Source organism: Mercenaria mercenaria, chromosome 15 (assembly GCF_021730395.1).
Source record: "Mercenaria mercenaria strain notata chromosome 15, MADL_Memer_1, whole genome shotgun sequence".
In the NCBI taxonomy this organism is placed as follows: Eukaryota; Metazoa; Mollusca; class Bivalvia; order Venerida; family Veneridae; genus Mercenaria; species Mercenaria mercenaria.
In genome coordinates, this window is record NC_069375.1 from 20310120 (window position 1) to 20335726 (window position 25607).

The 25607-nt window shown below is 33.1% G+C and overlaps 1 protein-coding gene across 1 annotated transcript; it reads left to right on the top strand.

Moving 5' to 3' along the window:
- The first annotated feature begins 720 nt into the window (after positions 1 to 720).
- Positions 721 to 3094, top strand: LOC123547907 (uncharacterized). The gene is made up of 2 exons (XM_045335158.2): positions 721 to 1233; positions 2208 to 3094. The coding sequence occupies exons 1-2, from the start codon at positions 774 to 776 to the stop codon at positions 2663 to 2665; spliced, it is 918 nt and encodes a 305-aa protein (XP_045191093.1). The 5' UTR covers positions 721 to 773; the 3' UTR covers positions 2666 to 3094.
- The last annotated feature ends 22513 nt before the right edge of the window (positions 3095 to 25607 follow it).

Sequence of the window (25607 nt, forward strand, 5' to 3'; positions counted from 1 at the left end):
AAAGTATTCACTTAGCGGAGATACCAAAACGTATGCAAAGTATTCACCTGCCAGGACAAATGAATAGAAAATAGTCGAGGTAAAAGAGTGAAGGTTTGTGCACAAATGTGTTTTATGTGAGGATATTTATCGTTAACATGTACAGACATACACTGCTGTAGGCTTTTGTTTACGAATACTTAATTCTTAGAATGTAGCCATTCCTATTTAATTTAAGTCTTTGTTACAGCTAGAGATGATCGTGTATGCGCAAAAAGTTTACTGTATTTCACGGTATTTTCAATGTTGATGGAACCGTGTCACAGAAGTTTAACATGTATTTTCAAAATATTAAAAAACCCTTATATTGACAATGACGTATGATAATATCCCTTTAATATGAACATCCATCCGAATAATAAATGGTATTGTCCAAATTGAATGATTGAGCAGTCCATTTCGGAAATTTAGCAGACTAAGGGTTAAACTGTCAGACAGATATTACATCATTCTAATCACAATTTAGAACATCAAAAAACATGTCGATTTATTAATATTTACGTGGCTATATCTCTTTCTCATCATACCATATTCAATAGACTCTAGGCGTGTCATATAAATAACCAGTTTAATGTTAAATTAAGCCTATCAAACAGCTAGAAAACATTAAACGTAATACAAAGGGGAAGAACGTTTATTAGTATTGAAACTATCGAAAGGTTTCCATGGTTATGTCAATATTTTTTCAACCATACCTTAATGATAAATAAAAATTAAATTTCACGTTTTAATGAATGGTGGAATTAACGTTACGCCTAAATTCTTTAACATATTTAACGTTTAATAACCAATCCGCATGCGTCGTAAACATACACATACCTATATATACTGTAGAAATAGTCGATCTGGTCGTATTTTATACAACATACACTTTTAGCGCTTCAGTTGATATCTCCACGGCGTTAAGTATGGGAGAAATACTGCTTTTTACTTATGTTATACTGATGGTAGGTTTCTATACATCGGCAGGAATTCCAATTAATAGTATACACTCGGACAATAGAAATTTGAAATATAAACAATTAACTGCAAACTATGGAGAAGAAATTATTGCACTGAAAAATGAAATGGTTTCATTGCGACAGAGAGTAGCAAAACTTGAAAGGGAAGTTAACAGTTCCAGAAATGGAGAAATAACAACTAAAGAAAACGTTAATGGAATAAAGGAAATCGGTCATATCCTAAATAAGAGAGGTATGTCACTTTTTTACGTTTTGCTCTGCTTTGCAATTGTATTCATACACTGTTCATTAATTATATACGGACATACACAAAAGGCACTATAGGAATGAAATATTTTAAACAAATCATTCCTTGTATCAAAACCTTTGAGCGAGAAATACTTACTAACGTCTGCTTAAATTTTTATTTTGTCTGAAGAAGGATTTTTGAAATTGCTGTTTTGTCCACTAATTGTATACTCAGTGCGTATGAAAGCCGGTAGCCTGAAATGTCTTTATCTTAAGGCATAACATCTTTTATTGAAAACCTTTATAGTGTCAGTAATTCTACATAACCATATTTAAACAACAAATACGTGTGTTGTTTCCGTAGTTTGGTAATTGAATTTTCTTTATTTTTGCTTTTTTTTCTGGATGCAAGTTTAACTACAGTCGGAATCAAACTTGTTCTTTTTTATCATTTTTTATTTGTTTCATTTTTGGTTTCTGTTGTCCTTTATAGTAATTTGTATTGATTTGTTGCACCTATTTGCAATTTTTTGCATAAATAAGGATGACGGTTGAAAAATCTAGTTAAGTAACATCTCAGCAAATTGTAAATTTTGATTAAAAAGTACGCATGGACTGAAGTGTCAGTGATATTTATTCTGCGTGGGAGATAAAATAGATTGACACGCCCAAAGTTACGCTGTAAACTGTTGTGTTTTTGTAAATAATTAGACGTTTTCCCAATATGAGCATGTTTTCTCTTGTGTCAAAACTTTTTCCCGACTTTTAGACCAGTAGGGGGAGAATAATATGAAACTTTAGTCAATGGTGTCGAATCTAATGCACACTACGCCAGTTAAAGAGTACTCTCGTGTCTATTTTTGTATAAATACACATCATCAATCTTTTCAATTGAAGGTAGTGATCATAAATAACATTCAATAACTTCAAAAAAAAAAAAAACTTCTTGTAATCCGTGATGTTATTTTTATATTTCAGCGGTTAGAAGAAGAAGAATTCGAAGACCTGAGGTAGCATTTCAAGCATCGTTAACGACAGAATCTGCAACATTTAATTTGTTCGATACAATAATTTTCAACAACGTGATCACAAATATCAATAGGGCATACAACAAACATACTGGCGTGTTTACTGCTCCTGTATCCGGAACTTACACCTTTAGCACTAATATTGTAGCAGAGAAAGGGCATTATATTGAAGCTAGTATTAAAGTCAATGAAAGGGTAACTGTTTCGGCAATAAGTGATCATAGAATCCCGCGGAATGGAGAATATTTTACAACATGGGATCAAGGAAATGCTGTAGCCATTTTAAGCCTGAACAGAGGGGACAAGGTTTCAGTGTCTGTACAATGGCCACAGGGAAGCCATGTTATACATGGTGTTGGAAAATCTAGTTTCTCTGGATATCTTTTAAGATCACATGAACATCGCTGAGGCAACAGATCTAAACTGAAATTTGAAGAAACTTGGAAAATTGCAATATAGATGGAACTGATAATAATCTAATTCAAAAGTGCTTAGAGGTTTGTTAAACACTGCTACTGTGCAGTATTGCAAAAAGTGTTTATAACATCCGATCACTTTATAAAGCGACTACAAAACATTAGCACTCCATGGACTTGGTTTCATCGACGGTTGAAATTCTTAAATTCCAAACGTCCCTGATCAACATGTATTATGATGCATGATTATTCTCTTGGCTGAAATCAGTAATCTATTAACTCATTTGTAAACGTTTTTGATTAGTTATATTTATTGTGTTAGTTTCTTTATCCCACCTCACTTTTTTAATATCGGTATTTATATAAAATTCCTATACGCATTTGTTAATAATATTGTTATTAAATAAAAAGTTATTTCATTTGTTTTGTTTTGTTACCTACCACGTCTGATATGTTACATTAAACTTTAGTTCTCGAGCATCCAAAATGTCTAAAATGAATTAAAAAAGGGTATTATGAAAAATATGTTATCGCTACGAAAATATGCTCACTACTTCAGTATAAAACTCCTAACAATAAACAAATAACTAAAGAGCTTAAACATGCCGCCTAATTCAGTTCTTGTAACACTTGACTATAAACCTTAAACAAAGCCGCTTGTGTATGCTGTTGGTCGTGTTATTGAATAATAACAAAAACAATTTTATGTCATAAATGTAACAGTTCGTGTCATACATGAAACAGCTTCGTTTTGTTTTTCCTTGATTTATTCCTTAAACCATGCTAATGGACTGTACATTTTAATTAATTACAGGTTAAACTTACTATTTATCTTTTCTGTGTCTAATCTGATGGTGCAGAGACGACTCAAAGCAAGGTTTATACCTCCTTTCTAAATATTTTCTATTAAACTTTCCAAGTAAGGCTGTTACAACATCGAGGTCCTATTAATAACACTGTTGTGCGATTATCAATTTAGCAGATCCGTCCATTTTGACATAAATGATCGAGTTTAGCACAGCAGACATCTGTTTATTGATATCGTCTTGTGCCCACAGCGTTCTTGAATCCTATTTTATGTTAATCAATGGGTTGGCTTAGATCCAAATATATTATATAAACAGGAACCAGTTGGCAGACAAAAAAATGAAATCTTAATATTAATTCAGTGTACGATTAGGAAAAATACTCTATGTATGTATTTCTAAGTATCAGTTATAAAGAAAGGAAGTTACTCTGCTTACTTTTCTGTGTCTACCTCAAAACATAATTAGTATTGTTCAGAAAACTTTCATCTAAAATGAACATTATGTTTTCAACGGCCGTATATCCAGATTAATGTAATACTTTCTAGTACATATGAGCCGTGCCATGAGAAAACCAACATAGTGGCTTTGCGACCAGTATGGATCCAGACCAGCCTGCGCATCGGCGCAGTCTGGTCAGGATCCATGCGGTTCGCTTTTAAAGCATATTCAGTGGAATTCGAGAAACTGTTAGCGAACAGTATGGATCCTGACCAGACTGCGCGGATGCGCAGGCTGGTCTGGATCCATGCTGGTCGCGTACCCACTCTGCTAGTTTTCTCATGGCGCGGCTCATATTATCTTTTACTGTTAAGACCAGTTTGACAACGATTTGAATAAAGCAGAAAACTATACTTTCCGTATTTTTTTATCAGATCCCTTGGAATAATGAATAATCTGGACAAGACTTATGTTAGTATGTCGCAATACAGATCATGCTGTAAATGCTAAAAAGGGCGTGGAACAGTTATTTCCTTCACCGGACACAATAATGAACCACTTGTTCACTGACATAAATTGTTCTTTTAGCTAGAGCAGATTTAAGTAAACGAGACAAAATAATCAAACCCCGAGTTCGTATTACGAAATGAATTAATGTGATGCAATATATTGATGTAGTTTGATCAACCGGAAATAAATATGTTTTAATTGAAGCGGTTAATGTACGTCATTTATCTTATTAATATTCAAGAATTTGATAAATAAGCCCTACAACATTACCAAATATAGATATGATACGCTTCACCTGTGTTTGCGTTAATTTCAGTTCATACGTAGTTTTTCTCAAGGTGAAAATTCACAATATGTTTTTTTTCCTACGATGTAATCAAAATGCATGGGAACAAAACGATCTATTTTTTAAGTACACTTTGTTTTTCTCTCATTTGTAATTTCAAAACTGTCCTTTTTTGCAATAAGCAAATGTAATTTATTTGCATGCTATTAGCTTTTGACATTACATTTTGGAAAAGCTGAAGGGAAGTGACTATATTTTTTACGAAATATGTAGGTAGAAAAAGTTTTGTTTTTGACAAAATACTGACAAGTATAAAATATACACTTTAACATTCTAACACACACTCTATATCTTGCCAATATTTGAAAACAGTACATGCACTTTGGTAAAGTATGTTGTCAACAACATCATATTGCAGTGCAAATGTAGGCATTCATATTGTTCTATTACTGTTTCCACCACATCAGAATACAAGTCACAAAAACACATTTGTAATATTTATAAGTTAGCGAATTTATTTTTAAGGAAAACCAGTCAGCAAAATAAATAAATAAATAAATAAATAAATAAATAAATAAAAGAAATAAAAATAAATAAAAGAAAACAAAGAAAAAAAAAACATGCAAAAATATTAAGTAGTTCGTTGCCTTGTCATACTGAAGATAAAAATTCAATTTATGTCTTATTTTGTACTTTTTATGAAACGAAACACAAGATAAACATAACTATTAAACGGTAAAACTAGCTAAAGCTATATGGTTTCTATTACGTTTAATGAAGAATTGTGTAAATATAAAAGTTATACTTTGATTCTTGTGACCAAGTGCCAAAACAACATACATAAAGATCCCAACGTATACTGTGGGTATATTCATAAAATGAATTAACAGAGACAGCAAAGCGAGAAGCATAACAACATCGACATATTTGACATGAAGGGTTATACCACTGATGGGGGGCTGTATAATTGAGCCGCGCCATGAGAAAACCAAGAAAGTGCGTTTGTGACCAGCATTGATCCAGACCAGACTACGCATCCATGCAGTTCGCTAACAGTTTCTCTAATTGCTATAGGCTTTGAAAGCGAACAGCAAGGATCCTGACCAGACTGCGCGAATGCGCAGACTTGTCTGGATCTATGCTGGTCGGAAACGCACTATGTTGGTTTTCTCATGTCGCGGCTCATATTTTTTCCTGCTTCAGTTCAAAAGTGTTTTTTCCCACGAGTTACGTATTGTACAAACATTTTAGTATTTAAAAATTAAATATTTTAGGGTATATTTGTTTTATTCTAATAATGTAGAAATAAAAATATACTAAACGTATTCTGTATTCAATTGCATTCCAAAATGACATGATATTCTTTTTCTATGGCCTCACAAGATATTAGATACGCACAGGTCACATGCTATACACACTGGCGCCAGACCAGAAAGAAAATGCCTCTGTACATGTTATACCCTACACCTAGGTATTCTATAAAAACCATGGTCATGAACGGGAAAATATACTAACCCGTTTCAATCGCGCATTTTATACTTAAAACACGCAGTTCGGTAAATGTGTACTATGGATATCAAACAAGTGGTAATTTATCTTCCATTGTGTACCAGTCAAATTTCTTCAATACATCTTATCTTAGAAAAACAATGCGTAGTTTATTGTTATTTCAACGTTACACAAAATTCCCTGGTGAAGTTCCGTTCTAGATTACAAAACCATTCTGATTGGCTAATGTGAAAATGTATATCAATCGTCATTTTACTACACGTGTTCGCTAAAATGTGAAAATGCAGCATAAATGTGCAAAATGAATAAAATAAACAGAACAGATGCACACCAATGTACGATTTCAAATTAAAGATCATATACAAGATGAATTTCATTCATCATTTCGAGTTTTATTGTAAAAATGTGATTTTTTAAAATTATGTTTTTGTTTGTTTATATTTCGCCAAACATGTGCACACTGCCGTGACCTCTAGACCGGATGTTCATTAGGGAAGGTCAAGCAAGTTTTTTTCTGTAACGTTGACGAAAACATAAAATATGTTGATAATCTCTGCAATATGGAATACTGAGACAATGTGTCTGGTGCACGATGGAAGATAAATTATCGCTTGTTCAATATAATAGGTACCCATTCACCGAACTGCGCGGTTAAGTTGAGAAATTTACGATTGAAACGGGTTCCCGTTCATGACCATGGTTCTTATAGAATACCTAGGGGTAGGGCATAACATGTACAGGGGCATGTTCTTTCTGGTCTGGTGCCAGTGGCTATACAGAGGCGTTTACATATTGATATATCCCCGCGTTATGTCGAAATAAATTGCTCATTGTGGCCATTTTTTGAAAATGAATGATTCCTACAGTAGTGTTACAAAACAAAAGTATTTGTAATAACTTTACAAAAATAAAACAAATGTTAATATGGCATTTATTAAGGATATAGGATCAATTTTTTCTACACTTTTCTACAGATATTTTTCATACTGTGAGAACTTGAAAAACATTAGTTTTCAATACAAATAATAGCAGAAAAAGAACAGGTCAACCAACCCGTTATTATTTTATAGGGCATTTTCTTCACCCACTGTACATGCATTCCTGAAATAAAGTAAAATTGAAAAATGGGGATATTTTACAAAACAGATATTATCTCATTTGATGTTATGGGGATTTCAGGTCTTACAGGTCACTATGAAAACATGATGATATTAGTATTATATAAGCATAAATGTCACTAACAAAACTCTTTAATTTTTTACACGTGAAGGTAGACATATTGTGAAAAGTAAGATTCTTGTTGGATAATAAACAATACAATTAAAGATCCACGACGACCTAGTGGCCTACCTTTTCCTCCCACATGAACTTGGTGCAAATCATTCTGATAATACTGGTATAATACAGTTCAGGCCGTCCTTGGATTAATGTGTTTTTACAACTGCATCTGCAAACCTATTCAGTCATTCTGTACTCAGTATAGTTTTATGAGCATAGAATAATAACTATCTTACACTGTAGAAACAAAGTACTGTCTAAACTCACCTTAATACATGAGGTGCACACTACTATATTAATATACTAATATATTTAGACATTTAACAGATTGTCTTGCCCTTATATATTTCACTTATATTTCACAGTCAATTTGTAACTAGATACTTGTTATTTCTCATTTTCTTCATGCAAAGCATTTATAATTACCATCATGGAAATACAAAAGAATACAGTTATTTTGTGATGCGTCTTTAAAAATCGTAGGTGTTTCAACAGTATATACTTTATAGTAGATACATAGGCACCTGCTGCCATTTATTGACAACCAGGTTCATCCTGTGAAATGCGTAAAGTTTCATTTAAGAAATCAACCCAAAACCTTACATGTATAAGAATATAGTAAATACTCATCATATATGCTCAGTATTAAAGGGGCAAGTGGCTTCTCTTCTCTCATACCCTCGTGCCGATGATTCCTTCAGAAATGAGATATTAAGAGTAGTTAATATAAGTTGTAGAGCTTGTTTCAGAATAGGCCTTAAATAAATTAGTATAAATGATAAATACTTTTATCTTGTATCACTTGTGTAAAAACAAATTCTTACTATTTCACGTTGTAAAGTCAGCGCTCTCAGTAAAAGAGTGTGGTATGTATTCAAGGGGTATATTAATAAGTTATCGTAGTGGTATTCTAGTTCAGTTATTAGAAACTGTTTACATCTACTAGTTCGTTACAATACTTTACATGACCATGCCTCATCTTGATAAAAATAATATAACAAGTAATGATATGTATCTGTTTTATTTTTATCATGTATATGATATATTTGTTTGCTTGTTAAGAGGGTAACAGGCAAGATAGGCAGCAGTTGATCCACCCTTTATAAAGCAAGACTTTACTTTCTCACTTTTCTTTCTGAGATACTGGCCATTTGAATATTTTATCAGAATGCAAGGATATCTTGACCTTGTCTGATGTTTGTAATCTCTACTTTTCTTTTTTCTACCCTATCTTATTCATTTAAAACGAAGCATACTGCTAGCATTACATTTAATTACAGAATATTAAAGCAAATTCCACTAATTAGCGTTCAATTTATTTTAGACGTGATTAATGTAAATGCATTGTGAAGGTTTATTCAAATGTACATCCATCTAAATTAGTAAATTTTATAAACACAATCTTCATATATTTTGTAGAGATAGTACCTAAGTTTTTCAAAACATAGGTATGAAGTGAAAAGGGTTTGAAATGAAGACACATGTACATATATTTCTCAAAAATAGATATATTAACAATATTTTAACCAGAAGCGTAGAGTTATGAGCATTTAATATTTTCATGTAAAAGAAAATTTTGTGATCAAGGAAATGTAACTCTTTTTGGACCTGGAGAGCAGAAACATCAAAGGGACATAATATAGCAAATATTTTCTACTTGGGTGCATTTGATTTAACATTCAACTGTGATCTGGATTTCTAAATAATGATCCGTGATACTGTGTGCCTAAAATATAGAACAACTGGAACAGTCCTTTAACAGCAAAAGATGTTGTAGCAGAATGAAAATTGTTAAGCTCTAACTGGGACTCGAACACAGGACCTCTCACACCTAAGGCAGACACTCTACCACTTCTCTATAACAGCAGTAGCTATAGCCAGGCAGTTTAAGTGCACCGATTACATTACGTGAACTGGAACAGTTTTGTGACAATAACAAATAATCGGCCGACTCCGGATTAACGGCGTATTTGCTTCGTTACCTAACGGCAATTTTCGTGTAAAGAAAAAATATAATCTAATGCTGCAAACGTTTTAATCGGTCAAAACTGCCCAAATTTCTCTGACGTGGTTTTTAGAGTATGAAGTTACTAACTGGTAGTACCAGTGAAATATAACTTACACTGAATCATATATATTTGCCTTTTTAGCAGCTGGCGAACGGCAAAGACAGTGGGCTTTGTTCTAAGATAAGCAATTATTTTACCAATTTTGACAGGATATCAATTGATAGGAAATTACAGTTACAAATTAAATAACTTTCTGCAACACATGGAGTCATTAGCATTCACTGTCAATCAGTTTTATGACTAAGATCGACGATCATTCATTCATTCATTCAAATAATTTATAGAGTCGGTTGTTTACATTTTCAATCGTAACCGGTGCTCTTGTAAAAAACACTTTTTTTGAAAAATTGAAGAATGCGGAGAGCTATGGTACGGTCATTATATTTTGTTTTACTAATAACAATTTACTACTAAGTAGCTCTCATCAAGGATTTCGTTGTAACCCCTTTTCTTTAATTTGTTTTTTCATACGAAGAAAAACGTCAAGTCTGAAAGACTGGAGTTATTGGCGTTGAAAGAAATTGTTCAAACATATAGTCTATTCAAGAGTGACATAGCCACGAGTGAAAATGTAAGATATATGTTAACCGCGGATAGATATTTTGTTCTTCAAGGTAAAACAAACAAATTTTAAATTGGTTTCATGTTTAATTGAATTTCGTCCATTTTGACGTTTATTACCACTTTCACTGCGAAAATTTATAATACATTTCACTCTAATATTCCAATATTCACTGAAGAACAAGCCATAAATGTGGCAATGTTACCTGTCGTATCTAATAAATTGTGTCTGTCTAAGTCAATCTAATATATAACTCCAAGCTTGTGTCTATCTATTAAAGTGTCAGTCAAATATTCATGACATGCATTTTATCACATGCATTGTCTCTTCTTGATAACAAGATAAACAAATAAATACATAAAGTATCATAGACATATTTAACACGTTTGCATGTGACTAAATCTGAGTAAAAACACAATAAAGGGAGAACACCACATATAACGTTTTCTTACTTACACAATCTTTTTATTTTGGTTAGGCAGATAGGCAGATTGAACCCGTTATGCTTCCTTTGTTATGTAACGATTCGAGTTGTGATAATTACAAAGATAACTAATGTGAAAACCTGACAAAAGACAACAATGTACATGTCAGCAAAGGACTTCCAAACATTTAATTTTCAGACATAGTATCGAGCTCAAAGTGTCTTATTTTGTATAAAGCTTAAAATTTCTAATGTTCAAAGAATTACTGATATCTACTACTGTAATATTGGTAGCGGGTGCGTGCAAACTAACAATAAAGATGTCCTACCTACCTGACTTGAAATTTTATATCGACGTCATGATTTTGACAACGCAGTTATTACAAGGAAAGCTATCAGTCTGATATACGATTTAACAGATGAACGTGCTAACATCTTTGTATATGATCGCATATACATCACAAAGAGAAATAACATATTGCCCATGAGGGTATGGATGGACTTTGCACACTTGCTATAGCCGCAAGCTATCTGTCGGTAGTGCAAACAGTTATATCTTATTTCAAGCAGAACATTGACAGATACAATTTTATGGTGGGGGCGGGGAGATGAAGGACAGGCCAGTAGCAGATAGTATTCCGTAACAAATGTCAGTTCAGATAAATTTTACATTCATACAAAAATATTAAACCTTATTTCATGAGAAATACATAACAATTATGTTTATAAAGTAGTCATTACTCATGGAATTTAATACAGCTACTGGCAGCCATTACATTTGGTTATATCATGTATGCACACCGTTGTCTCACGGGAAAAATGACAAAATTGCTGCTCAAATGCTAAGAACATCAATTACCGTGCAAATAAAGTAGACAATAAGACAAAAAGAACAAAGCAGTACGTTTAAGTATAGCTGTGAGAAAGCAATTTGAGGGTTGAGCGCAATACAGCCGTAACTCCTATTAAAAAAAGAAGGAGTTACGGCAGTATTGCGCTCAACCCTTGAATTCCTTTATATAAAGATTGCCGTTGTTCTTGTTTATCACGTATACGTATGAATATTTACTCGTGTATCCAAATTAGTCGCATTTGGATATAAGCGTACTTTTATATCAGTTGTCATTTCTACCTATAAAGCAATTGACTTTCTTTTTTTTAAATAATGATAGGATCCACACAGACTGTTTAATCGACATACTTATGCATGTTAAGTTTTAGCACCTCTAAAAACAAAGGTCCTACATAGGAAAATCAATATAACAAGAACGCAAGCTCTCAGTCAAAACCCTACAACAGTTCATATATGTAAAACCAACTTCCTTTAAAAAATAATATACTCTTGAAATATTGCAAAATCAATTGCATAAGTTTGTCAAATTGAATTTAAAGCTAACATTATGTGTTGCATATCCATATATATTTGTATATATTTCCAATCTTATAAGTACTGGTTTAGGTTGGACTTATTAAACACTGAATCTGGAGCATCGTTTGTATCATAGCGATAAAAAACGAATTTTGATAATGCATTGGTTCCAAAACAGACCAGTTCTTGCATATTTTGCGTAGAGAAGAGGCCCTTTGCCGAAGTGTAATAGAAAATATCAGATGATTCTCTGAATAGTGACACGATTCAACTGGAAATAGAGGCATCTAACTGTAAGCGGACTGCGGCCCAAAAGCCAGTGAGGAAGGTCCAATATGATGATTGGTCGCATAGCACAGGTGGGAGGGTTTGTTTTCATGTGGGCGTTTCCTTTTCAGGGAATTTGTGCCAGTATGCATCTTTGGCTTCTAATTCGATGTAGACGTGCAAGTACGTCAGTCTTCGATTTTGTCAATCCATCCGTTCGTCTGCAATTTCATGTGTCCGGTCCAGAACTCTGCCATCTATTGAAGCATTGCAATATAACTTGGCACAAATATTTGCCATAATCAGAGAATGTGTCACGCGCAGCACCCAGACCCCTAAACCAATGGTCAAGGTCAAACTTAGAGCTTAAATATCAATAGTGATTTTTTTGTTGTTCGTTCCATAACTCTGCAATCTTTGAAGGGATATAAACATTACTTGGCACGAATGTATCCCATAATGGGGCAACCTTTCATGGATAACACTCAGACCCCTTGCTTTAAAGGCAATGTCACAATTTGCAAAAGGTTAATAGGGTACTTTTTTCTGTTTGGTCCGTAACTCTGTCATCCTTGAAGAGATTCTAATGTTACTTGGCATATATGTATCCAATAACGAGTCAATATACCCCAAGCAACACCGAGAACCCTAGCCCAATAGTCAATGTCACACTCAGAGGACAAATGTAAACAGATTTTTGTTTCCGGTCCGGCCTATAACTCTGTCAGCCGTCAAGGAATTTTAACATTACTTGGTACAAATATTTCCTACAATGCTTCAAAGTACTATGTGCAATAATCAGATCCCTAGTTTACATGTCAAGGCCAATGTTTGACGTCAAAGTTCAATAGCATTGTTTTTCTATGTGGTCCGCAATTTTGCCATTCATCAAGGGATTTTGATATGGTTTTGAACAAAATTTCCATATGATTAGACAATATGTAGTGTGCGAGACCTAGACTCAGTGGTCAAAGTCACACTTTGAGGTCAAATGTAAATAGTTTTGTTTTCCTGTTGGGTCCATAACTCCCTTGCATAATATAAAGGTCAATGTCACACATGGAAGTAAATTGTCAATGTTGATTTCTTTCTTTTCAGTCCATAAAATATTATGGTCACTTTTATTGTCCTGTTGTAGCTTTTTCATCCCTGTATTAATATTTAAATATATTTTATATGGATATCCAACATAACAAGCTCATGTGTCATATGTACCCAACTGAGAAAATGTTGTAAATTTCCTTTTGATATGATTAAGAACTTGTATTGTGAATTATCTTTAAAAACAATATTTGGAGGTGTAATAAACTATCAACAGTTGTAGATTATATATGCAAATTTTACGTTAAAACATATTGTATATTAGCACTATCTTGTATATTCATCATTGACAGATCTCAGATCACTAGTTATGCTGCAGTTGAGATAATCAATAACCTTTCAACAGGGACTTTGTGTTACATGGCAATTCTTCCTTGACTTGTTTTTTTTTTCTGCTTCAGTCTACTGACTACACGTTTTGAGATTCCAAGTATCTCTCTTTGTCCAACATTTTTGAGACAGGGGAAAGTTACATCATTTCTTAAAGTAATTTCGGTGTAAAATCTAAATGTAAAAAATAAGGAAATAAAGGAATTGCAAATAAACTGCAATCTCTTGACGGTTATATTTAATAGACAAGTAATTGGAATTCCTACGGGGAATTACTGCGCACCCTCATTGCTGATTTATTCTTCTACTGTTATGAACGAAATTCTATGCTCAGTTTGTCCACTGAGATAAATTGAACATTATCAAACCTTTTAATGGAACCTCGAGATACCTTGATAATATTTTGAATATTGACAACCTATATATTTTTCAGAAATGGTGATACATATATTTAAAAGAATTACAGCTTAACAAGGCTAATACCTCAGACTTAGAAGCGTTATTTTTGAATGGTAATTTAGAAAAAAAAAGTTTTGATAAAAGAGACAATTTTTATTTTGAAATTGTTAACTTCCGCCACCTTAATGGGAATGTCCCATGAGCGTCATACGGTGACTATATTTCATAACTTTTTCGTTTTACAAGAGCTTGCTCAAAGGTAGAGGGTTAAATGATAGAAATTTTCAAATAACCAGTTATTAATCAGAGTTACCAATATCATAAACTACGGAAGGCTTTCACTAAATTGTGTGTACAGAAATATAACACAAACCTTAAAATACTTCTAAAACTTCACCTTAAACACCCGCATACTATGGGGATAACCTTTATAAAATTCGGAAAATTAAACATCATGCTTATTTTAAATCAAATATTTGTAAATTGCATGAACAAGTTGATCAAAAGAGGATAAAATACGAAAATCGTTACGCACAATACAGTTTGGTGATTGACCTCTTTACAATTAGTCAAAACGCCTTCTTATTTGATAGTGCGATGGCTAATAAAATGTAAGACTCTGTTGCGGTTTTCCCTTAAATCCTACAAAAGAAAACGGACAGACCGAGTGGATTGCTTAGTCGTGTCCTTAATAGTTGGGCGTTTCAGAATAGTTTAATATGGGTGTAATTATACTTTAGATTGATTTACTTGATATGATCTGGTATTGTATAACTATGTATGAGTCTTTCTCAGCGGGGAGTTATTTTATTAACACTGTCTTGTCTAAATGTTGAAAATAGAGCGAGGCTGGTATGCCCTATAGGCGTTTAAACATATTATCACGAGGTGGTGTCCCTATTTTCAACTTGTATTTTGTCTACCACGTATTTATGCAACGTATGTTGTCTTGATTGTTTCTTGTTTGCATATCTTTCTTCTCTCCTCCCCCTTCCCCGCCATCGTTCCCTTGCATTTGCGCCACGTTGCATTTGCGCCTTCTCTCTCCTTTAACTATGAGTGAGTTATAGTGCACACCATATTTTTGACCGCCAGCCGTCCCTGGGTGTTTTTATTCCTGTGCGCGCGTGTGTGTAGGTGTGTGTGTCTTGGGCGAAACCCTACTGTGTCGATTTTTTCTTGCTTGTCTATTTGTCTATCTGTGTCTGTTCGATGAGTGCGTGCGTTTGTGTTTATGTTGTAAACGTGTTTTTTTTTTTGGCTGCTTTGGTTATTGTTGTAGGGAGACGTGGTTTCTCCATCGAATAATCATCCTTTTTTCTATTTTCCCCCAAAATCCCCATCGTTTTATCTACCCTTCCTGCTCCCGTTGTATTTTGCATATAATTAAAATGAATTTGATGAGGAATCTTTGAAGCAACTCGTCTACTATATATTTCCGTTACAGTTGCGGGCCAATTTTGCGATGCATGGCTCTATGGCTATGTTTAGCTGTGTTTGGGGTGCTCTGTGCTTCCGGGAAATCTGAGATGATCACTTAAAAATTATGAAATGTCCTCTCAATCATCCTATAGAATTAGACGAAAGGCTTTAAGTTAGACTATTATCTCAAAAGGCATCCTAAGTGATTTTTTTCTAAACTATCTTTTACTTCAACATAACGTAAACTTACATAAAATACAGATATACATAACGATATTCGTACATAAATTTAAGGGGGTTTCCTTGTAAAATATTTGAAATTGATATGGCGGATATAGACGATATGGGAAAATTGTTTTATGTGCTATACTAGTATTGAACAAAGCACACTTAATATTAATTTCATGTCTAAAGGCTTGCCACTAAAACTTTGCAATAAAGATGTCATGTGTTTTTGTGAACACCTGTGTTTAAACGCGTATTTTGGCGTATTTTGGCATTCTCTTTGGGTATTCTGTTTACCTTCGGACACTAGTTTTAAAATGAAATGCTCTTCGGAAAGTTTCAGTATAGAGACAAACCGCCATTCAGTGTAACGCATAAATAGTAATGATGATGAGACACCGTCTTTACATTTGGTATCTGATCTTTTTGATACACTTTCCGATCGAGTTATATTCTTTAATGTTCTATATTGAACTGAATCAAAGATATAATAAAATAGCTGGAAATATCGCTACCAGTTAACGACACCGACATCGAAAACATTTAGGGAACAAAAAAAAAATATCCAAAGAAACTGAAACTCTGAAACTAAAAACTGAAACTTAACTGATTAAACGCCTATTTGTATACAATTTATATATTCAGTTGGTAATCAATTTTGAATGAATGAGGTAACACTACGAGGATTGTTCAAATATGAATGCATCTAGAACGTTATCTCGTTTAATAATGCGAAAATCACAAGGAAATTAAGATTATTGGGTAGATAAACATGTTAGCTTTACATTGATACCATACCCATTAAAATCCATTCACTAAAGCTATGTCTATCGCTCACTAAACATTGCCTACTCGTGTATACTAATACAAAAAAAGGTTGGAAGAAGGTCAGCAGCGTACGCCGTTGAAATACGGTTCTATATTAAGAATCGTTGTATTCTTGGCATAGGGTGTAAAGTCATTTTTGATGAAATATGTTCTGTTTATGGGCATAATGAAATGTCTTTTTCGACAGTTATTCATTGGTTTTAGAAATTCAAATGTGGGTTAGTTTCAACAGAAGATGCACCACATGACCGTCGGCCGAAAACAGCAACGTCTGCCAAGATGGTTGCTAGAGTGAAAGAAATAGTTGCTGCTGATGCAAGATACACCGCTAGGCAAATAGCTAGTATGGTTGGCATCTCATTAGGAGCAGCTCATACAATTCTGAAACGTAATTTTAAAATGGGAAAGATTTGTGCTAGATGGATTCCCTATCTGTTGACAGATGAGCAGAAAAAGGCACTCGAGCAATGCGCAAAATTGTTGCTTAAACAGTTTCCAAATTACAATGCATGGTCTTTTGCAAATGTCGTCACTGGTGACGAGACATGGGTTCACTTTTTTGAGCCCAAACGAAAGATTCAGAACAAAATAGGGGCAACAAAGTCTGGCAAAAGACCCTGCATTGCAAAGCGGACCATGAGTGTTAAGAAGGTAATGTATACCATATTCTTCACAACTCAGGGTCTTGCCATTCAGGTTGCTGTACCTAAAGGCAAATCCGTAAATGCGAAGTTTCACAAGACTAAAGTTCTTCGAAAACTGAATAAATATTTCAAAAATCGAAGACCCGCAACTGGTTCGGCCAATGTCAGATTGCTACATGACAATGCGTCATCGCACAAGGCGTCTATTGTACAAGACTTTCTGAAGCAGGAAAAGGTTGTTGTGCTCCATCACCCTCTTTATTCGCCTGGCCTTGCCCCGTGTGACTTCTTCTTGTTCCCCAGGCTCAAAAAATACATTTCTGGTCGAAAATTTATGCAGCGCAAACACCTCGGTTCTGCAATATTCCAGTATCTTCACAGTATACCTTGAAAGGACTATGAAAATGCCTTCAAGGATTGGATTAGAAGACTGAAACTTTGCATATCTGTTGGAGGGGAATACTTGGAGGGGACCAGATAAAATTTTCATTGAAATCTATCAAGGATACATTTTTACGTGCTTAGATGCATTCATATTTGAACAATCCTCGTAGCAAATATTTAACGATGATGAAAGAAAATTGAGGTATTTATGTTATATATAAACAACTCTTTGGTATAGAATAGAACAGAAATAAGTATAATACCCCATAATTAATGACTTTGTTTAATATAAACAAATTTTTTTTATATGTTATGTTAAAACATTCATATATCTATTGCGAGATAGGTTTATATTATATACTATATCCATGTATTATTTATCTGTGTACACCACCTGAAAATAAAATAAGAGTCTCTTGAAGAGAGAAGCTCTATATTTTCTCGGCAAAAATTAGCATCTCGAGTCAATATACAAAATGCTTAAACTGTGTTTATCGTTTGAAAAAAAGGTAAATGATATAACCTACGGATGTTAAATATGCACATATGCTTAAAGATTACAAAAATAACTATTTTCTTAATTTTGCTGAAGTAATTGTTGTCATTAGCTGTAAAACGTTTAGAGTGGCCCGCATTTTAGACTGATTCGGAGTACCCGAGTAGACTGTAACTGTTTTTCCAAAATGTATAATGTATACTTTAAAACAACTACATAAAATACTTATAAAAGGGAAGGCACACGTCATTAAATTTGATAAGACCTAAATTTAAGTATATATTAATACATGCACTTACTGTTTGAATGTTAGGGCTAATCACTAACTGCTTATCTGTCTTGGGAATACCGAGCACCGAATACCCACATTTAAATTTACAACAGCTACAATTACAACAGTTAAAAAAGCAGCAAAGTTTTCAGTTACAAAAACTGATAATAGAAGAACGTCAACAGGATATTTCCCCTTTTTAAACAAGGTGATCTGCTATTGTTTTGAAAATATGCCCGACGTCATATTTTTATTTGGTTTATCAACTAAATTGAAAGATATATGAAGATAGAAAAGCAAGTTATTTGTTAATTATATATTTCAGCAACAAGAAGAAAGAACTCACACTCCGGAATGTTAAGATTTGTAGCAAATATAACATGATAACAAAAATATCCATAGATAAACACCCTGACTGATCCAATAGATCAGAATAAATATTCTCTGTATCAGAGGAAATGTTTAAGTTACAACAAAATGAAACCCTTTTTGCATATGAAAGATTATCCTGATGATCAACTGTTTGAACGTGCCGAGCTTAAACTACTCATAGATATGTATGACCGTACATGGTTTACTCCGCTTGGGTTTAGGTGTAATATATGATCAATGGAAAAAATGAATGTTTTACTTTGCATTTACTGATGAATTCAGTCAGCTTGTCCTTATTTGGGACAACTTTGTTTGAGGTGTCACAGACTTATCTAGGAAAAGTTTATCAGTTCAACATATTCAAAGCCAGTTACCCTCTTCGATTCGTGACTAATATAGTTATATTTTTCAATGTGATTGTATTCCCAACTTAAAGATATAGACTGCGTTTTAGATTTTAATATATAATGGAAAATAGCTATGTCAAATTCTTCATAACCATAATATTGTTATGCGTGATTAAAATTACACCAGGTTGTTAAACCAAACGTGATAACGTTCTACAGTTTGATTCGTTAAACACCAGCTTATCAGATAAAGATTTATTTTAGTAACATATTTCATAGTCTCATGAACATTGATCACATACAAAGTATTTCAAAACTATCATAAAAGGCAGACGTTTACGGTTCAGAAGGTGCACGATTAAAACTTGGAGATAGATCATAATTTAGCGACCGCTTTATTGCTCCCAAGTATGTCAACAGAGGCTATGGAACGTCGTAGCTATCTTATGTCATGACATTTCATGTTAGCATGTTAGAGCGCGATGTTAAGTTGTCAAAACAGTGTCCTATTGTGTTAAAAGCTACTTTATTATGTCAAAGTGCGTTGATAACTTGACTAAACAGTGTCTTATTATGAAAACTAGCCATGTTATCTTGTCAAAGTGTGGTGTTAACTGGTCAAAACAGTGTTTTATAATGTTTAAATGTTATATTATCATGTCAGGGTATGATGTTAACTTGCCAAAGTAGCGTCTTTATTATGTTAACTAGCCATGGTATCATTTCAAAGTGTGATCTTTTCTGCAAAGTGTGTTATTATGATAAGTGTTATCTTGTTAAAGTATCATGTAATTTGTCTACCGAGCGTGCTATTACGTTAAAACGCTATATTATCTTGTTAAAATGGCATGTGATCTTGTCTACCGAGTGTGTTACTAAAGCTATTTTATCATCTTAAATCTGATAAAAAAATGCTAAATTTTCATGTCAAGGTATGATGTAATCTTGTCCAAATAGTATCTTGTTTTGTTAACTAGGCATAATTTTATGTCAAAGTGTGATGTTAACTTGTCAAGATAGTGTCTTATTATGTTAAAATGCTATAATATTATGTCAAAGTACCATGTTATCTTGTCTACAAAGAGCGCTAGTATGTTAAAAAGCTATATCATATTGCCAAATATGGTTTTAACTTGCTAAAAAGTGTCTTATTATGTTAATATGATATGTTATCATGTCAAAATGTGATGTTAATTTGTCCAAATAGCGTCTTATTATGTTAACTAGGCATGTTATCATGTCAAAGTGTGATGTTAACTTGTCACAACAGGGGCCTCCGTGGTCGAGTGGTTAAGGTCGCTGACTTCAAATATCGATGTAGGTTCGAGCCTCACTCTGGCCGTTGAATTCTTCATGTGAGGAAGCCATCAAATTGGCTTACGGAAGGTCGGTGGTTCTACCAAGGTGCCCGCTCGTGATGAAATTATGCACGGAGGGTCAAATGGGATCTTCCCCTACCATCAAAGCTTGAATGTCGCCATATGACCTATAATTGTGTCGGTGCGACGTTAAACCAAACAAAATAAAAATAAAATGAAATAGCTTGTCAAAACAGTGCCTTATAATGTCAAAAGGCTATGTTATCTTGTTAAAGTATCATTAGATCTTGTCTAGCTTTTTTAACTTCCGTTGTATATAACGTTTCGTTTACTGTAACAACAGACAGCAGTAATATTCGAAAACAAAGCACAAACCAAGAGTATTATTGACCCTAAAGCGCTGACATAAATTGTGTAAAAGGCTTCAAGTGTGTTTGTATATTTTAATGGTACAAGTACAGAGTAAAGTTTATAAAAATATTAAGATTCTAGCTATTATGGATTCAGAGAAGAAGATATTAAAAGTTTCTTACATACTAGCCTATATTATGTACGTTTCACACACATGGGCATGGCCATTTTTGAACATAGGGCAATATTTTGAACAATTGCGAGAGAGTCAAACCCGGATATTACAAAACAAATTCTAAGGCTCTAGCTGTTACCGCTTCAGAGAAGAATATTTTTAAAGTTTCCATAGTTTAGGATAAGAGTTCGTCCGAAATATTTTTCTATTTTAAGCACTGGTGGCCAATGTGTGCAACCAAGCGAAACCATTTTAATTCTTTTGATAGAGGACAACCAAAGAAATACACAAGCCAAGTATAATTAAAATCCATTTTGTGGTATTGGAGAAGATGCCGTTTAAAGAAAATTGTTGGCCATGGACGAACGGACGCACGCACGACGGATGACGAACGACAGACTCAGCTTCTTGCTCAGGTGAGCAAAAATATCTGCATTGTCCTGAATAATCATGTGAAAGTGAGCACAAATGTTACACATTTAGAACATTTCGTATCTGATGGCCATGGTTTCGGTTCAAATCATCAACTAAAATGTTTGTCTTCTTGGTTTTCTGCCAGTTTGTTCCAACTACGACCTGTTACTGCAATAACTCAACACTGTAAATACTGCAATAGAACGCAGTATCATACTCAGATCATATTACGATCACAGCTATGATTAACATAAAAGATATTCACGTTGTGTTATTTATAAACATTTTGACATGCCTTATCATTAGGAAATGTGCATAATTAACCACCGACGGAGATAATTAACTACCAACGGAACTTTTATTAGCTTTCTAATTACGTTTATAACTGCATTTAGTGCATCGTGTATTTTTTTCGTTTTCGCAATGAATAAAATTCAAGGAAGCATGTTAGTGTTTCAGTTTCAGTAAATCAACAATACATTTGCCTTTGTCCATTTACAAATATCAAATAAAACGTATTTGGCAAAGACAATCATACACAAGAAAGTGATCATACAGACAAAAGACAGAGAACAAAACAGAATAATTATATTCGATCAGAAGACATGTATATTTGAGCCGTGCCATGAGAAAATCAACATAGAGGGTTTGCGACCAGCATGGATCCATACCAGCCGGTGCATCCGCGCAGTCTGGTCAGGATCCATGCTGTTCGCTAATGATTTCTCTAATTGCAGTAGGCTTTAAAAGCGAACAGCATGTATCCTGACTAGACTGCGCGGATGCGCAGGCTGGTCTGGATCCATGCTGGTCGCACACCCACTATGTTGGTTTTCTCATGGCACGGCTCATTTTATGATAAAACATGGGAAATATGCCGTCCTTGTCGCAACAAAGCGAGGAAAAAGTGAATCTTAGAATTGAGGAACATTTTTTAAGAAATTAGTTAAACAGTTACTTGTAAAAACTGAAGAGTAGTAAGGTATACATCCGCATTGTAATTAAATTTGATTATGTGTAAATGTAAATGAATTTGAATAAACAAAATATTTGGCAAATATTCACTTAAAACTTCTTCATTTTATATAAAGTACTGCCTGTCTAATAAGTAAATAAAACTTTTTATACAGAGTTGTAGTTACAATAAAGAAAAGAAAAATATATCATTAAAATTAATGATCAATATTTTTCTTATAATTTACGTTTCGCGTGTTTCCGTTAATTCGTTTACCGTTGATAGGGCGAAATGAAGAATGATGAAATGCTTTGAAAAAATAAAGTAAAACAACCAAAAGTATTATAGTACGTTATTAGACTAAATTAAAACTAAATACATTTAGCTAAGGGACGATTTGTATTATATTTAAGATATATAAGACGATTTACTTCAAGGCCGTATATGAACCCTTCCTTGTTTAATTTAAACTTCATGCTAAAACAGATCAAACAGATGTTATCCGTCAAAAAAGCTCAACCTTTAATACTGCACATGAACAGTTATACATGCAATTAGAGCCAGGGAAGTGATTAAAACAACAATTTCAATAAAACATTCTATTATGTTCATCAATATTCAAACCCCTGTCAACTATTAGAGAAAACAATTATCGGAAATAGCTTTTAACAGGAAATTAATATATTATATGTTCATAACATAACATAATGTTTTAATATATGTAAAATTAATTTATTTTGACGATCCGCAATACAGTAAACATGTACTTTGCAAACAAACTGTCATTTATCTTTGACCAAACAGATCGTATTGAGCCTGCTGCTTCAACTAGCACGTTTGATAAATGTCTCGAACGTATAAACTGTCAGTTAAACTGTATGCTAAATATTCTATTGGCGTTATCATAATTCAAGTAAATTGAAATAATTGCAGGATTTTACGAGGGCTGTAGGCGAACGGGTTCCTTTGACTCCAAAAAAAACACTGCTTTTTTAAAAAATGGTAAATTAGACTTGGTGTATTTTATTCTAAAAGAAATCCTGTCGATAAAAAGATATTGCAATTAAGATATGAAAACTACGGATGTGATTGTTAATTTTATGTAACCTAAATTATAAATGACAAACATTAGCTTTGAGTTGTCGTTATGGAATACAAATATGCAAGCAATGGTGTGTATTATTCTATGCATTTCTAATCAGTGAAATACTGGCATATATTAGTAAAATTAAATTAAATAGTTTTACTCTTTCCAAGCATTGAAAATATCATATTCATTTTTCATTTTTCATTGGCACGGAATGCACATGAATGTGAAAGAATGTAACTGATAAATAATCCGAAGTTCTGTCCAAAATATTTTTCTACTAATATTTTGTATAATATTGCTATATACAGAAAGGTGAACACCAAAAAAAAAAACAACAAAAAAAAAACACGATGCAGTGATGTTCGAATTGCTAGTGTTTTTCTTTTAAATTAGAGCACCATACGAGCTAAAAACTTATCATTTTACCAAGAATATCTTCTAGGTAGCGCAAAGTATTATTTGAAGTTAAAACGTTTGCCTACGTATCTGGAGAAAGGCTCAATGTAGAATCTCTTTTACAACACTATATAAAGAAATCTGCACCAAGGGGTGCACAATTTGTTCCCTTGAGAGTACCAATAACCATTTGAGTTGCTTTTCAACTAAAGTATATACATTGTGTGACTGTTTACGCTGCACATGAAAAAAAAATCATATGTTATATAACATCAAACATTTATACTAATAGTGTTTCACTACTGTGTTTATTACCATTGTATATGTTTTACTGATAATCTTAATATGTAACTTTCTTACAGAATGGCCATTTAAATTATTTGTGTTCAAAATAAATATCATACTTGATCAATTTTAAAAGTATGTAACTGAAATCAACAAACAGATTTAATTGAGTGACAAATCACAAACGTAAGTAATGGCGGTTAATGAATTGAGGCGTACTGTACTATTGACGATAATATATCTTAGCCAATAAAATCTAAAATCCTGTTGTGTCCGATATTTCATGTGAAATATGTCACGTGCGGTCTTATGATGACTTAGTGACTTTATAATCTAAAACATCGACAAACAATATGAAAAAATAAAAAAAATAAAACGTCTTGGAGTTTTTCTAGAATATTTCTTAGATGTGAGGATTTATTTAATGTTGTGAATTCCATGAAATTATCTAATAGATCATAATTATATGTATACAGTGGCGAAAATTCAATGCTACATCTTAAGCTAAAAGACAAATATTTGAAAGAAGTTTTTCATAAGAAATTTCTAACAGAGGGGTCTCACTATTATTCCAGGTTAATATACTATTAAATGGCCTCGAAAATATTGCCAAAGTAAACGATGTTAAATAATATCAAAATCACCTATATCAAGAGACATTGTAAAAAAATTGCTTCCCGAAAGGTGAATCCCTAACATTAAACAGTCAATAATAGTCATGGACATAAATGGCATTGCATCGCATTTTAAAGGTCCTTAAGAATTTTGAGTAATTTGGATCTTTTGTATTATTCAACGAGAAAATGATAAAAATTAAATCTAGCGTAGTTGTCTACGGTTTAATTATGGTTTATTTACTTTAGTTCCCGTCAGCATATTTTGTACATGCAATATTTCAATAGTTTTACAAAACAAAAGAAACATGCAAAAGCGTATATTGACTGAGGCCACCGAATAAAAATGTATTTATGTATTTATAATTTACAGAGAAGTTCATGACAATATTTTAACAAGCCTTCATTTATCTCCATTTCTTTAAACTTTATTTCTTTCTTTGATATTCTACATTGACACTGTTGCTTCATCTGACTGTCCAACATTTGGTGACTAAACAAGACATCAAATTATATGAAACAAAAACAGCAACAGAAAAAGAAAAGAAAAACAGCAACAAAAACAAAAACAAACAAAAACAGCCAAAACTAGCTAAAACTATTAGCAAAATGTTCTATTGTTTTTGTTATCTTTCTTTAATATTAGAAGGCATAGAGATTCGTAAAAAGGATTAACAGTCTGTTTCAGTAATAAAACACTTAGTATCAAATATAAAATCATCTCGATAGAAACGCTTGCTATAAACAAAGATAAAGTTAAGTATCTTCTGGTCACATAACGACCATAAGAGAAGAGGTTAGGTCTAAAAAATTCCCGGTGTCCCGACCTACCTTAAAAATTTACTGCGAAAAAATCCTACATATTCTATATTTGGGCCTGTGACAAGAAACAAACAAATTTTAAGTGTTTAAGTACCGACTGACTAATTTTTAAATGCACAGACTGACCTCTTATGAGTCAAATGCATTACTTGCATTCTAATGTGAATTACGTA